Source organism: Piliocolobus tephrosceles, chromosome 8 (genome assembly GCF_002776525.5).
Source record: "Piliocolobus tephrosceles isolate RC106 chromosome 8, ASM277652v3, whole genome shotgun sequence".
Lineage (NCBI taxonomy): Eukaryota > Metazoa > Chordata > Mammalia > Primates > Cercopithecidae > Piliocolobus > Piliocolobus tephrosceles.
In genome coordinates, this window is record NC_045441.1 from 55922662 (window position 1) to 55939305 (window position 16644).

Consider the following 16644-nt stretch of genomic DNA (forward strand, 5'->3'; position numbering starts at 1 on the left):
TTGGGACCACTGTTGTATCCCCGGATGGAAGCGTTTCTCCCTTGACCTCTAAACCACCAAAGCTCAAGGTGGCTGGGGAGGGAGTCACATTTTCTCAAGTGTAACCATAAGTATAACGGTAAGAGGCACCACTCCCACTTCCACCCTTTGGTTTTCAGACCATGTATTCTGGCTAAGGGGGAATCTATTTATTGGTCACTGGTTCAGAGCGTGTCCCACACTCTTTAGGACAACACTCAGCCATAATTGAATATTCAGTAAGCCATTCTAATGTTCTGTAAGTATGTCAAAATATGACATTCTGTATATATGGTGAATCGTTTGAATGCAACCAAGTGTTGCCCAATGTCTTTTGTGGTAAATTGAGTTCCTTAATCAAAAATCATATTGTTTAAGACGGCATGGCAACAAATGAGACATTTAGTAAGTTTCCTGATGATGTTACTTGCAGAGGCATGGTGAGAAGGGAAGGGAAATCCCGATTTTGAAGAAATGTCTAATCTTATAAGTTATCTCTTTGATGATGGAAGGGGTTCAGTGTAATTATCCTACCACCAGATGGCTGACTAGTATATCTAGGGATAGGTCATCCTATCAAGCGCTTAGGATTGGTCACTTCTGCTGGCAAACTCAAATGCGCCAACAGCCAGGTGAGTCTTAGTGAGGGAAGTTCATGTTGCTGAGTCCGTATGTGATAATTTCTGTGTGCCGCCATGATCACTTCGTTACGAAGCCACCGAGCAAGCACCAGAGTGACGAGAAAACCTGACATGCACAGAGCTGGTCATTGTATCTACCTAATTATTGAGAACATCCTCAGTGTGGGGTTCTCTAGGTGAGCATTCTTGTGGGATACAAATAACCCTCACACTCCAGGGCCATTCGGAGGCTGGAAAAAGCAAGTTTCTTGGAATCTGCATTGGGTAGATGACATTCACAGTACACGTACTATAAAAATGTAGGCTGGGGCCAGGCATGGTGGCTCGCACCTGTAATCTCAACACTTTGGGAGGCTGAGGCGGGTGGATCACCTGAGGTCAGGAGTTTGAGACCAACCTGGCCAACATGGTGAAACCCCGTCTCTACCAAAAATGCAAAAAAATTAGACGGGCGTGGTGGCAGGTGCTTGTAATCCCAGCTACTCAAGAGGCTGAAGCAAGAGGATTGCTTGAACCTGGGAGGCAGAGGTTGCAGTGAGCCGAGATTGCACCACTGCACTCTAGCCTGGGCAACAGAGTGAGACTCCATTACAAAAAAAAAAAAAAAAATGTAGGCTGCATGTTCAAAAGATAATTGGGCAGCCACAAGTTGCAGGTGAGCATAGTACACATGAAAACATGAAAAAGTTACAGATGAGGTCTGTACTCCTTTGACTACTACTCTGCAGTCTCACTCTCCTTCCTAGAGAAGAACTACTGTTACCATTTTGGTGTCTCCTTCCATGCCTTTTGTTATGCACTTACACTATTATACATGTACCCATTGAAAATGTACAGTGTTATTTCATATATATGTGGAATCACTTGATACATAGTATTAGGCAATTTGGGTTTTTTTTCTCTGTACAATCTAGAAATGGTCACATGTCTGTAAATGCAGATAAACATAGATCTACATCATTCTTTTTAATGTCTCACAGTATTCTACAATATGGATGCATCATAGTTTAGCCATCATGTATTGTTTCTTTTCTCTCTGTGTTTCTTTTTACATTAACCACATTTAAAAAAGCATCCTTGTACAAAGCTTCTTGAGCTCATGCTCAAAGGTTTCTAAAAGGCAAATCCAGCTGGGCGCAGTGGTTCACGCCTATAATCCCAGCACTTTGGGAGGCTGAGGTGGGCGGATCACCTGAGGTCAGGAGTTCGAGACCAGCCTGGCCAACATGGTGAAACCATCTCTACAAAAATTAGCCAGGTATGATGGTGGGTGCCTGTAATCCCAGCTACTCGGGAGGCTGAGGCAGGAGAGTCGCTTGAACCCAGGAGATGGAAGTTGCAGTGAGCCGAGATCATGCCATTGCACTCCAGCCTGGGTGACAGAGCAAAACTCCATCTCAAAAAAAAAGTTAAATAAATAAATAAATGCCAGATCCTAAGTGGGTCACAGTATAGGGATTTTTTAAAATTTTAGTGCATGTAGCCCAAATGATTTATATTGTCGTGGTAGTGTCTAAAAGTATTCATTTCCTCACACTCTCAGCCATCTATATTATCAAAATGTATAGCTTTTACCCATCTAATGAGTATAAAGGGTATCATGGTTATGAGAATGTATTTCTCTGCTTACTAGTTGGGTTGAGTACTTTCCTTATCTTTTAGGTATGGCCATTCACATTTCCTTTTCTATGTTTATTCTTCACCCATTTTTATTGTTTGTATTTTACTTATAGATTCTTGTTGGTTCTTTATGTTCTGGAAACAATCCTTTACGTGTTATCTTTGTTAATACTTGCAAGTAATTCTTCTAATTTTTATTTTATTTAAACTTTTATGGGTTTTGTCTGAAAATTAAATTTGGGTTTTTTAGTTTTTTATTTTTATTTTTTTTTAATTTTTATTTATTCTTTTTTGTTTGAGACAGAGTTTCACTCTGTTGCCCAGGCTGGAGTGCAGTGGCATGGTCTCAGTTCACTGCAACCTCTGCCTCCAAGGTTTAAGCAATTCTCATGGCTCAGCCTCCCGAGTAGCTGGGAGTACAGGCATGCACCAACACGCCCAACAGATTTTTTTCTATTTTTAGTAGAGATGGGGTTTCACTTTGTCGGCCAGGCTGGTCTCAAACTCCTGGCCTCAAGTCATCTGCCCACCTCGGCCTCCCACAGTGCTAAGATTATAGGTGTGAGCTCCCGGCCTTATAATTAAATCTGATGATCAAATTTTCTTTCAGGTTTTTGACTTTTAAAATAAAGTTATTGTTTTAAAGGTCCTTCCTACCACCAAAGAAAAAGCATATTCCTATACATTTTATTTTTGTATAGGTTTTTCTCTAAATTCTTTAGATTTTTAAATCCATCTGAAATTATCTTTCTGAATAGTGTATAGAAATGGATTATTTTTCAAATGAATACTGAATTTTTTCTATATTAAAAAATATATCCTGGCTGAGTGTGGTGGCTCATGCCTGTAATCCCAGCACTTTGGGAGGCTGAGGCAGGAGAATCATTTGAGGCCAGGTGTTTGAGACTAGCCTGGGCAACATAGCAAGACTGTGTTTCTAAAAAAAAAAAAAAAAAAAAAAAAAAATCAATCAATAAAATAAATAAAAAGTTTTAAAATTTTAAAAAAGAAAACTACATCTTTTTTCCCCTGGTTTAAAATGACACCTTTGGTCAGGCACAGTAGCTCATGCCTATAATCCCAGCATTTTGAGAGACCAAGGCAGGAAGATCTCTTGAGCCCAGGAGTTCAAGATAAGCCTGAGCAACAGAGCAAGACCTCGTCTCTATTTATTATAAAATAATAATAAAATAAAATTACCCCTTTTCATATATTGAATTTCTGCATATACGTGGATGTATTATTAATCTATTTGTCTTTTACTATCTCATCATTATATTGTGTTAATTTTAAAACGTGTTTAATTTAATCTTTTCTTTCTTTTCAGAAAGCTTCCTATTGAACAATTTTATTATTTGACCCAGAACAAAAAAAGTGATCTCTATGGAAATGATTCTTTGTAAGTCTGGGGTTTTTTTCCTTATATAAAATCAAATAACATTTTTAAGTGGAAATGAGTTATATGAGACTTTTTTAAAGCCCCAAATGGGGACTTTTAGAGAAAAAAATTATTCCTTTTTTAAAATAGAGACAATTAATGCCAGAAACCAAGATCAAACAAACAAAAGCAAAAAAATAACAAACCAATAGTTTTAGTGTTTAAAAAAATCAAGAAAAAAACAGGAGCTGATGAATAGTAATGTTCAAAGGGATTCCTAAAGGTTATCTTGGTCCATTTCCCTGCCTTTGACCTACTTACGTAACCTAGTAAGAATCTGTTACATTTATTGAAATATCAATAGAAAACGCCATAGTGGCCCTCAACAAATTTGCAACTAGAATTTTACGAGGATAGAGTTTTTTTTATCATCTGCAAATAACTCCTAATAACATTTCCTAAGTATCTTTTTTAACGTAAGCCATACTTGTTAATTTACCCATCACTTAAAGGTATTCTTTTCAAGTGTATTATTTTATTATGCTTTTAAATAGTTTGTCATGTACATTACAAAAGCATACATTTTTATTTTTAGATAAAAATTAAACACAGCTGGGCGCAGTGGCTCATGCCTGTAATCCCAACACTTAGGGAGGCTGAGGTGGGTGGATCACCTGAGGTCAGGAGTTCAAGACCAGCCTGGCCAACATGGCGAAACCCTGTCACTACTAAAAATACAAAAATTAGCCGGGCATGATGGCAGGCGCCTGTAATCCCAGCTACTCAGAAGGCTGAGGCAGGAGAATCACTTGAACCCAGGAGGCGAAAGTTGCAGTGATCCAAGGTCGCACCATTGCACTCCAATCTGGGTGACACGAGCAAAACTCCATCTCAAACAAACAAACAAACAAATAAATATTAAACACGACAGCATTGAAGTAACAATGAACTATCACTTATTTATTAAGAAGTACTAGTTGTTGATAGGTAAAAATTTAATATACAAGTTAGCCACTAGATGGCGCCAAAAGACAAAATTTGTGGTTGTCTTGGTTTACCCCTTTGGGATAAGTGAATTTTGCAAAGCGGATGTGAAGGATGGCAGTAAAATTAATGGACTGATTTAGGTCAAGGAAGAGGTGTCTCAGCATTTGTTATTTTCATTTTATCTTTTCAAATCTTGAAGTTTTAAAAATGATTTTATATTTTAAATTTAAATTTTTTTTTTCCATTTCAAATCCAATCAATTTTAGGCATATGCTTATCAATATTGTAGTGGAATTTGTCACATGAGAATAATTTTAGATGCTAGCTTAATTATATATTATATATATTATATTATATATAGTTACCAATCTATTAATAACAACTCTAGATTCCTTGGATTCATATATTCATCACTTCCCTGCCCTTTGTGCCCCCACCATCTCTCCAACTCAGTGATGTCAATGGAAGACAGAACATGCTTTTCTAGTTTCATGCCCACAGATTTAGAGTTGAAATTTAAAAAGATATAAACTTTTATAGTTCATGGGAATCTCGTGTTTATAATACATTACAGGATAATAAATTTATATGGCTTACATGCCACTTTCTAGGGAATATCTGCTAGCATGGAGGAACATCTAAAAAATTAAAGGGTATTCAATTTTACTGACTTTTACTACCAAACTGATAACATTCTGTTCATTTTTCACGCCTGAAGCCTTTCACAATTTTATTTGCATAGGCTGAAACGAATTGTTGAAATCCAATGTAGATGGATGATTACCCGTCTTTAGTCGACCTTTTTCCAGGTCTGCAGGATTATTTCTTGGCATGCAAGGTTCGTAGTAATTAGTAAATGCACAGCCTTGGAATGAACTGCTTCAGAAAAGGCACTTGGACTTCCTGGACTTCCTGGACTTCCAGGACTTCCTGGACTTCCAGGAACTTGGTCCGTTTTGTTCTATCCTCTCTCTGCTGACCGGGCAACATTTACTATCATGAGATATCAGCAACCCTGAGTAAAGGTAGAAAGCACACATGGTACTTAAATATCCTCTCCAGCCAGGCCACACTCGGGTCACTTTAGGCCGTGAAATTGCACCACATGTGTAATGTCAGGCTTCCTCAGAGCACTTTGGCTACTGCCTGATTATGAGAGTAAAAGTCAGAAAGAACCAAAGTTGTGTTATCATTACAAGTAGTCATCCCAGCCGGGCACAGTGGCTCAAGCCTGTAGTCCCAGCACTTTGGGAGGCCGAGGTGGGCAGATCACGAGGTCAGGAGATCGAGGCCATCCTGGTGAACACGGTGAAACCCCGTCTATACTAAAAATACAAAAAATTAGCCGGGCGTGGTGGCAGGCGCCTGTAATCCCAGCTACTCGGGAGGCTGAGACAGGAGAATGGCGTGAGATCGGGCCACTGCACTCCAGCCTGGGTGACAGAGCGAGACTCCGTCTCAAAAAAAAAAAAAAAAAAAAAAAGAAGAAGTAGTCATCCCATGTATCTTCACTGCAAGTGGAAAATGCAGAAACAGTGGTGAGCAGGGCTGAGGTTAGAATAAATGGATGGAAAAATTAATCAACAGACGACTGAGATAAGGAAACAACATCTCTGTCTTGTCAATATTCAGAGATCCAGAAAATTAATCAAGAACATTATCTTAATGGCATTACGGTTTGAAAATGGGGTTCATCATTATTATTCTTTTTTTTTTTTAAGGCAGACTTTTGCTCTGTCACCCAGCAACTTCCACCTCCTCGGTAATCCTGAGTAGCTGGGATTACAGGCATGCACCACCATGCCTAGCTAATTTTCTTTTTGTATTTTTGGTATTTTTGGTATTTTTCTATTTTGTATTTTGCCCAGGCTGGTCTCAAACTCCTGAGCTCAAGCAATCGCCTACCTTGGCCTCCCAAAGGGCTGGGATTACAGGCATGAGCCACCATGCCCAGCCTATATCATTAATCAAGTTTCTAATAGGAATATAAACCTTTAAAAGCCCTTAATATAAGTTAGAACTTATTTCCTGTTTTTATTCTAGGATACCCAAACCGCCGAATTCAACAGTAGGGTAAGTAAATAACTTATATTTTCCTTCTGTTATAATCAAAGAAAAAAAATTGACATTTCTTATGTCTCAGAAGTGTGAAAACAACAAGTGAGACTTTCCATGAAAACTTTTCTTTTGTTTGTTGTTTTGTTTTGTTTTTGTTTTTGTTTTTGAGACGGAGTCTTTGTCGCCCAGGCTGGAGTACAGTGGTGCCATCACAGCTCACTGCAGCCTTGACCTCCCCGGGATCAGGTGATCCTTCCACCTCCCAAGTAGCTGGGACTACAGGTGCGCACCACTATGCCTGACTAATTTTTGTAATTTTTGTAGAGATGGATTATTGCCATGTCGCCCAGACTGGTCTTGAACCCCTGGGCTCAAGTGATTCGCCCACCTCGGCCTACCAAAGTACTGGATTACAGGTGCGAGCCACAGTGCCTGGCCTGAAAACTATGTTTTAATAGTTGGAAGGAAAGGCTGGTGCAAGTCCAGGGTAACATTACTTTTATTTCTCTCCTATTATATCCCCTGCAAATCTTTTTTAGTACATGTTTTATTTTCATATAATTTTAGATTTATAGAATTATTGTGAAGATAGTGTGGAGAGTTCCCATATACATCACACGCAGTTTCCCCTATTGTTAACATCTCACATTAATATGGCACATTTGTCACAATTAATGAACCATTGCTGATGCATTACAGTGACCCATGCTTTATCCATGCTTTATCCAGATTTCCTCAATTTTTCCCTCAAGTCCCTCTTCTGTCCCAGGATCCCATCCAGAGTACCGCATTACATTTAGTCATCATCTCTCCTTAGGTTCCTCTTGACTGTGACAGTTTCTCAGACTTCCCTTGTTTTAATGACCTTGACAATGATTAGGATTATTAGTTAGATATTTTGTAGAATGCCCCCAAATTGGGCTTTGACTGATACTTTTCTTATGGTTAGAGTGGGATGATGTATTTGCGGAAGAAAGACCACGGAGCTAAAGTGCTGTTTTCATGACATCGTAGCAAGGGTACATGCCATCAGCACGATCTATCCCTGGTAATGCTAACCCTGACGGCCCCGCAGAGGTGTCCTCAGCAGGTTTCCCCGCTGCACGCACACTCTTTCTTCCCTCCTTTCCACACTGCACTCTAGAAGAAGCTCTCTGTGTGACTGTGTGTAGCCCACACTTAAGGCATCTGCATTTATTCTCCACCTTCTTGAAAGCAGAGTACCTGCATAAATTATTTGGCATTCTAGAATAGATACATGGGAGATGTATCTATTCCACTCCATTTATTTATTTATTCAATCACTCATTTCTCTCAGTATAGACTCATGGACATTTATTTTGTACTTTGGTGCTTAGGTAGCAATCCAACATCACTTTCTTTTGTTACTAAGATTGGCAATGAGGAGCTCTTTGAGTTCGCTCCTATATTCCTTTGACATTTCCCCATCATTGTGGGGTTTTGACTTTTTTTTTTTTTTTTCCTTTTAGCATTTCCTTTCTTTCTGTCACTCTAAGATAATCCAGGCTCATCTTATATAATAGCTCCCAGAGTGGCCGGGCACAGTGGCTCACACCTGTAATCCTAGCACTTTGGGAAGCCAAGGTGGGCGGATCACAAGCTCAGGAGTTCAAGACCAGCCTGGCCAACATGGTGAAACCCTGTCTCTACTGAAGATACAAAAAATTAGTCTGGCATGGCAAGTGCCTGTAATCCCAGCTACTTGGGAGGCTGAGGCAGAAGAATCGCTTGAACCTGGGAGGCAGAGGTTGCAGTGAGCCGAGATCGCACCATTGCACTCCAGCCTGGGTGACAGAGCAAGACTCCGTCTCAAAAATAATAATAATAATAATAATAACAACAACAACTCCCAGAAACCCTGGCTCCTTTGATTGGAGACAGGTGTTAGAAGCCGAGATCTGAGCACCCCGTGTCCTCCGTGCCACTGGAGTCCTCTATCAAGCTTAACAGAAATTATTAAGCTGCCATTTAAAAAGTTGTGTTTCAGCTAAAGACCTATTCAAAAGGCTATTAAAATTAATGTCTAGGTTTTTTTGGTTTTTCTATTTTTAAAAAAACGACGAAGTGAAGAATCCTTGTCTTGGGCTTTTCAAATTATCTTCATAAACAGTTTGAAAAGTAAAGTCCTTTATGTTAGGTCACATTTCTTGGATTCACCTTTCTGCTTGTAGCCTGGCAAGTTCCAAGGTGAGCAGCCAGAAGTCTGAGATCAAGCCGTCAGCCGGGTTGGTTCCTGCTGAGGACTGTGATAGAGACTCTGTCCCATGCCTCTCCCCTGGCTTTTGGGCTTTGCTGGTGATCTTTGGTGCTCCTTGGCTTATAGATGCATCATCCCAATCTCTGCCTCATCTTCACATGGCATTCTTCTTGGGTGTTTGTCTGTGTCCAACTTTCCCTTTCTTAAAAGGATACCAGGCGTATTGGGTTAGGGGCCCACCCTGCTCCAGTATGGAGTAACTTGGTCTTAACTAAGTATATCTGTAATGACCCTATTTCCATACAAGGTTACAGTATGTGGCCCTGGAGATTAGGACTTCAATATATGGATGGGGGTGGAGGGGAGGAATTCAACACATAACACTTGGTCTTGCTTTTTTCTACTTAATTTTCTTGTTATGAATAACATTTCTCTATCCCATGGACTTCCTAATTTTGCTTTTCTTCTGGTCTAGACAGCTCCCACATGGTTTTTTTTTTTTTTTTTTTTTTAACCTCTGCCAATTCTCCAAATGATAGGAAAATTATATCCCTATGGTCTCTTTAACATGTTTATTTTTTCCTTCAGTGTGCTAACTGTTTTTGACTTTTTGATTTTGAAGCAGTGCTGTGTATATAAACAGGAAGTATATTTTGTTGATTGATTGCTTAAAGAAACAGATGCCCTGGGTTGAAAGGTCATTCCAAGATGGTTAGAGATCACTTTGCTGAAGCAGAATGCCCAGAACAATTCCTGGGAGCCTCTTAAAATAAGACACAGTAATTAAAAGCAACTAGAAATTCTTCCTATATACCATTCTAAAAACACAAAACTCATTTATTTTCTGCTTTATATTTTTTATACCAGTTATGAAACTTATTCACTGATAAAGAATTGAGCATGATTTATTTTAAAATTAAATCTAGTTTTATCTAGCACAATTAAGAAAATGTCCTGTTTTATGGTATACATTCCAAGAGAATGCCAACTCCATGAGCACAGGGACATCGACTCACTGTCCTGTCCCCCAGCATTAGAACAGTTTCTGCCATTTAAAAAAGGGTCCCAATAAATATTTGGTGATTAATTTTTTCAATCATACTTCTTTCTGTTGTTTTCATTTTGTTTTGTTTCCTCAATAAATCTTAGAGAGATCTGCTTGCCATATCCAATTGAACACCCCTACCACACACACACCTGTCGCGGCGCCATGTTCCCCACCTTCACGTCACCTGAGGACCTCTACACAGGCATTAAAGCCCGCGCCCAGCAGCCCTTTCCTCCCACGGTGCCAACCAAGGCTTATGATTCAACAGTTTTGAAGACAAGAGGTAAAATGTGATCTAGAATGAGAACTGTATTAATTCTTATTATTGGGGTTTCTTCAATAATAAAATTAAAGCAAGGAGCACAAAGGACTCAAGTCACAAATGTGTGACTCAGTAGATCAGGAAACTTGTTCTCAGCTGCAGCTTTACAATCAGCTGGAGCGCCACCACCGACCCATCAAATCGGACTCTCTGCAGGTGCTCCCAAACTTCCCCCTAGACACAGCCTCCCATGTTAGAATCAGAAACCAAAACGTTGTAGAATTGGTGGTTCTTATTCCACTTCTATTTTTATTTATGTCCTGCTCTCATGGTTTAGTTTTTAAAAATTTCATCCTAGCCCAGGTGATCAGCACAAGGGACAGTGTTTGGATCAATCATAGAGTCTGGATGTGGGTGCAGCAGCAGTGATCGAATTGAAAGATCCCCACCGAAGTAAGATGCAGAAAGCAATGGGAGTAGTTTGTTCAGTCCTTCTTCACACCATGGAGCACGTTCTCCCAGCTGCAAACCTTGGAGTCTTTGTGAATGTGTTTTGTCAGAGATGACAGGAATCCCGTACGCTAGTCATCATATGTCTCCCACACTAGACACCTTGGTCTTTGCTGAGGAGACCTACGCATGTGCATAAACAGAGAGGCCACCTCTGGAGAAAGAGTGAAAACACTCAAGAGAGAGGGACGAAAATGACACATGGTAGGCAAAGGCAAATATTTGTTGAGTGCACTTAGGTGAGGTAGAAAAGACTCAAGAATTGTCCTATCCTGCAGTTCCTCTACACATGAATATTTGGACCAAAATGCAAGGACAGAATATTGCCATCATCAGCCTCAAACCTCAGTGTCTTATTAGCAGACAGTAACATTTTGAAAGCTAGCATAGTGGAGTATGTAAGAGCATGGATTCTGGAGTCAGATGCATGAGTAGAATTCTGGATCTGGCACTTACTCACCTGTGGTCCATGGGAGAGTTTCTGAACTTCTCTGTTCTGCTTCCCAGTTTGCAAAATGGGAATATTATTAATAGTACCCACTTATCAAGTAACAGAGATAAATGTTAGCAGTTATTCCCTTACCCTGCTAGCATATAATCACTGCGGTATGTGTGTACCATGCTGAACTTTCCCATTGCCTCTCAGACCAGGCAGCATTGGAAAAAGGCAGTGAAAGCTGTATCAAGTGTACTGGCTGTTAGTGTTGGGCACCATGCTTAGCTACACAGCAGAAGTGGGGAGAGATGGTGCTGTGCAAAAGAGCTATAAATGTTCTAAAGGAAATGATAGGTATGATACCTCAACAAGTAAAATTTGTATGACTTTGTTACATAAATTGTCAAAGTAAATTTCTTTTTCTCAATCCTGAATTCAGTAAATTCTGAAATTATATGAAGTACATATAGTTAGCAAGAAATCACAGAAATATGTGTTTAATTCATATTAATGCTTTTTTTTTTTTTTTTTTTGAAACGGAGTCTTGCTCTGTTGCCCAGGCCTAGAGTGCAGTGGCACTTTCTGGAACCTCTGCTTCCCAGGTCCAAGTGATTCTCCTGCCTCAGCCTCCCAAGTAGCAGGGACTACAGGCGTGTGCCACCACACCCACCTAGTTTTTGTATTTTTAGTAGAAACAGGGTTTCACCATGTTGGCCAGGCTAGTCTCGAACTCCTGACCTCAAGTGATCTGCCCACCTCAGCCTCACAAAGTGCTGGGATTACAGGCGTGAGCCACCATGGCCAGCCCATAAAAACACTTTTCAATGCAGTAGTAGTACATAAGGGACTGAAAACACAAGTTGTCCTCTTAATTTCCTGCTCTTCCAATCCTCTACCTCTCTGTAACCATTCAGTCACTATTAGGGAATTTTTAAAAGATGAGCATACTCTAACAACCCTTATCAAAAAATCTTTCCAGGAACTAGTATGCATTAGGTTTCTACTCTTTCACTTGTTTTAATTATTCTTTATTAGTAATAAGAAGCACGGGCCAAGTGTGGTGGTTCGTGCCAGTAATCCTAGCACTTTGGGAGGCCAAAGTGGGCAAATCACTTGAGGCCAGGAGTTCGAGACCAGCCTGGCTAATACGGCAAAAGTCTGTCTCTACAAAAAATACAAAAATTAGCCAGGCGTGGCCACACATGCCTGTAGTCCTAGCTAATTGGGCAGCTGAGGCATGAGAATCTCTTAAACCCAGGAGGCAGAGGTTACAGTGAGCTGAGATCATGCCACTGCACTCCAGCCTAGGTGACAGAGAGACTCTGTCTCAAAAAAAAAAGAGAGAGACAGAAAAGGGAGGGAGGGAGGGAAAGAGGGAGGAGGGACGAAGGAAGGGAAAGGAAGAGAGAGAGAAAGTAAGGGAGGGAGGGAGGGAGGAAGGAAGGAAGTTAAGAGTTCAGGCTCTAGAATCAGATTGCCTGAGTTTGAAGTCTACCTTTGAGATGGGGACAAATCACTTATTCTCTCTCTGCTTCAATTTCCTCATTTACTAAAGCTGGAATAACTGTACCTTTCTTATAGTAATGTTAAAAATTGCATGTGATGATATATATAAAACAGTACAGTGACTGGCACATGGTAAGTGTTCAGTAAACGCCTGCACTTGTTCTTATTACATATGAAGATGGGTGTTCAGAACATTCTTTAACTTGAAACTTATCACGAGAACAAAGCAAGCCATGCTGTTTGGTAAAGCTTATCAAATTATAAAACAAAATCTGAGAAGCCGTATTGTTTAAGATGTTCCCTTTCAATACCTTTTTGGTAAGCAAGTACTAACTCAGTTTCAGAAAACTTGATACTTAGGCAGAGAAAAGCCAAAACAAGTAATATAGAAATGTATTTGTTGAGCCCCCAGAGACCAGAAAAAAAGATCAGAAAGAGAATCCAGGAACACTATTATTTACCTAAGATCTCTCTCATTAAGAAGAAAGGTGAAGTACTAGTGACTCCTATTACTGCTGAGAGCACTAGGGTTAAAGACTCATTCTCACACTGTGTGGCCCACATGCTACTCCTGTACATGCTCAAGAATTCAAGAACAACAAGCCAGGTGTGGTGGCCTGCCCTGCCCCTGTAGTCTTAGCTACTCAGGATGCTGAGGTAGGAAGATCATTTGAGCCCAGGGGTTCAAGTGCAGCTTAGGAAACATAGCAAGATACTATCTTAAAAAATAAATAAAAATAAAAAAGAATTCAGGAGCAAGCTGAATCTCTCTAAAGCTATAACTACATAGGTAAAATGTACACCAACATCCATCTCTACCTTATATTATCTCATTTCTATTTATTGTACCTATTAATCCCTTAAAAGACTATTCTTATTTATTGCTTTTCCTGAAATTTTCAGGTAATCCTTATAGATATGAACTGATTGATATTCCCATGGATTCAAAGAAGAAAGCACTGACTTGGCCAGGTCAGGGTGTATATTATGATGTAAGTGTCTTTTTAAATGTGTGTTTAAAAGAAAGTAACAAATATTTTTAGTCAATACATTTTTAAAAATCTAGGCTGGGCATGGTGGCATATGCCTGTAATCCCAACACTTTTTGAAGCCAGGGTGCACAGCTTGCTTGAGGTCAGGAGTTTGAGACCAGCCTGACCAACATGGTGAAACCCTGTCTCTACTAGAAAATACAAAAATTAGCCGGTTATGGTGGTGCATTTCTGTAGTCCCAGCTACTTGGGAGGCTGAGGCACGAGAATCGCTTAAACCTGGGAGGTGAAGGTTGCAGTGAGCCAAGATCATGCCACTGCACTCCAGCCTGAGCAACAGAGTGAGACTCTGTCTCAAAAAAAAAAAAAAAAAAAAATCTAAAAGATTGTTTTCATTTTCCATCTGAATGTAAAATTTGAGATTTTGACTGTGATTTACATTTTTCAATTTTCTTAGCTGATTTCATGTATTGTTGGTAGTTATGGAACATTCCACAGTTACCAAAAAAAGAAAAAAAAGATTGCCTCCAGGAAGATGGCGGGGGAGGGCTGCATTTCTCACACTGTGTTCCTCCAACCCTATTCTTATGACTTATAATACATCCAGTCATTCCAAATATGCATAGAGTAAATGGAAGATTTCCAGAAAGATTTACAAGCTATTATTGTTCCAGCCATATTATCATATTGGTGTCAAGTCTAAAATGAAATAAAACAACAGCCACCATTTATTGAGAAATTGCTACACACCTAACTACTCTAAATACATCATTTAACCCTTTCAATAACCTCCTAAGGTTAGCATCATCATTTTCATTTTATAGATAAGGCAACTGTGACTAAGAATTTGTGACTATGTCATGATCACAGAAATCAGGTTTGTGAAGTTCTAGTCTCTGACCTTAACCTCTGCCCCATAACTCCACGTGGATAAAAAGAGAAAATAATAAATCAAGAGGGAAAATACCTAGACATTTGAAAATAATAATAGCTAACATGGTTGGTAAGAAGCAGTACCAAGTGTTCTCCATATATTATCTCGTGGCATCCAGCAATCCATGAGATAGGCAAGTGAGAGGTTGGAAACATTTGAATTTTTACTTGGCAAATCATTATGACAGACCCAGCATGTGGTCGCTGCCATGTCACAGAGTCATCTATAAAGTAAGTCATTTCCTGTTTGTTTTTTAAAGTTAAACGTCAAAAAGAATTCCTAACGAATCGTCTGTTTTACTGGATCTCTTTCAGTTTTTAAGCAAATTCTATATCTAAGCAACCCAGAAATATGAAAAGTTATTCTAGAACCCATCCTATCATTACATGTTCTTATAGCCAAAGGCTCCAGATCTGTAGCTAAGTTTCTTCCTAGTCATTAAAATCCTGTTTTCCTCATGTCACATTCCTTGGCAGCCATCCTGAATAGCTATCCTCTGCCTGAGTGTAAATCCCGATACTTTAACTGAGGTGCAGAGACCCTTCAGGATCTGCCCTTACCTCCAGCCTGCAGCCTGGCCCCACCCTCTGGTTCCCAAACAGGTTCATGCCATTTCCCTTCCTGGAAGCCCTCCTCCAAGGCCTCTCTGCCCAATACTTGTTAATTCAAGGCTCAGCTCAACCCTCCTTGTTTCTGTTGTGTAGCAAAGAGAACCAGGTCAGGAGGCCTGTGTGCTTGCTGGTCACTCCTCTGTTGCCATTTGCTGCGTAAGTTATATGAGGCAGATTATTTCCCTTTTCTGAGCTTTAATTCATAAAACATATCTGGGTAATTTCACTAAAATCTGTCCTGTAAATTTCACAAGATATGCAGATCATATGAAAGATTCAAAACCTAGAAAATACTATAATTTGTAAGGCATTATTATTACTCCAGCAGAAATGATAGCTCCCTCTTCTGACTTCTACCACACATACTGTAACCAGTAACTTTTCACATGTATTTCATATTTCACCAACTAAATTATGAGTTATTTGAGAACAGAACATGTTATGTGTATATCCCCACAGTGCATTATACATAAATATTTTTGGCTGATTATTTATTTCTTATTTCTGATGGTTAATCCCACTTTCTTAATCTTTATTAACTGCTCTTAATTTTCAACCTTTCAGATTTTCTTCTGGCTCATCCCTAACTCTAATCAAGTTTTGCATTTCCCTGGACAAAGAAGTAAAAATAAAGTAGATACTGAGCTTCATGGGAGTAACTCATGACTCACCTTTTTTTTTTTCTCATTAAATCTCTAGGATAATACCCTATACTTGTCCTTCCTATTTTTCCTGCCTTTCATCATTTAACTGGGGGAGGTAATCTAAAGCATTCTGTATCTACAATGCTCTATTCCCATTAAAGGATTTTTTTTTTTTTTTTTTAAGAAACAAGGTCTCGTTATGTTACCCCATAACCAGAAAGAAGGAATTGTTGAGTATAGCCTACAGCTGCCTCCTCATGTCTTTTAAGTTTGGCCTAAAGATTTCTCCATATAGAATGAACTGCACCCTAACTGGATGCATAAACAGAGTGTAACCTACTGTTGTGCCAATCACCTAGTTTTGGCTGTTTCTGTGTCTCACTTCCGTTTTCTGTAGGTCACTTTCCTTTTTCTGTCCATAAACCTTCTTCCACCACCTGGCAGTGGCAGAGTCTCTGAACCTATTTTGGTTTGGCGACTGCCCGGTTTATGAGTTGGTTTTTGTTTAATTAAATGCTTTAAATTCTAAAATATATAAATAAAAATGAGAAACAAAAGACAAAGAGATAGCCAGACGCAGTGGCTCATGCCTGCAATCCCTTTGGGAGGCACTTTGGGAGGCCAAGGTGGGTGGATCACTTGAGGTCAGGAGTTCGAGACCAGCCTGACCAACATGGCGAAACCCCGTCTCTACTGAAAATACAAAAATTAGCTGGGCGTGGTGGGGCATGCCTGTAATCTCAGCTACTCAAGAGGCCAAGGCAGGAGAATCGCATGAACT

General features: G+C 39.6%; 1 protein-coding gene across 1 annotated transcript in view; it reads left to right on the forward strand.

Annotated features, from left to right (window-relative positions):
* The window catches only part of C8H7orf31 (chromosome 8 C7orf31 homolog), a 47296-nt gene that overhangs the window by 17640 nt on the left and 13012 nt on the right, over positions 1-16644 (forward strand). The window contains exons 4-7 of the mRNA XM_023225911.2: positions 3607-3678; positions 6688-6717; positions 10070-10251; positions 13586-13674. Coding sequence (XP_023081679.1) covers positions 3607-3678; positions 6688-6717; positions 10070-10251; positions 13586-13674 — 373 coding nt within the window. The remainder of the gene's footprint in view (positions 1-3606; positions 3679-6687; positions 6718-10069; positions 10252-13585; positions 13675-16644) is intronic.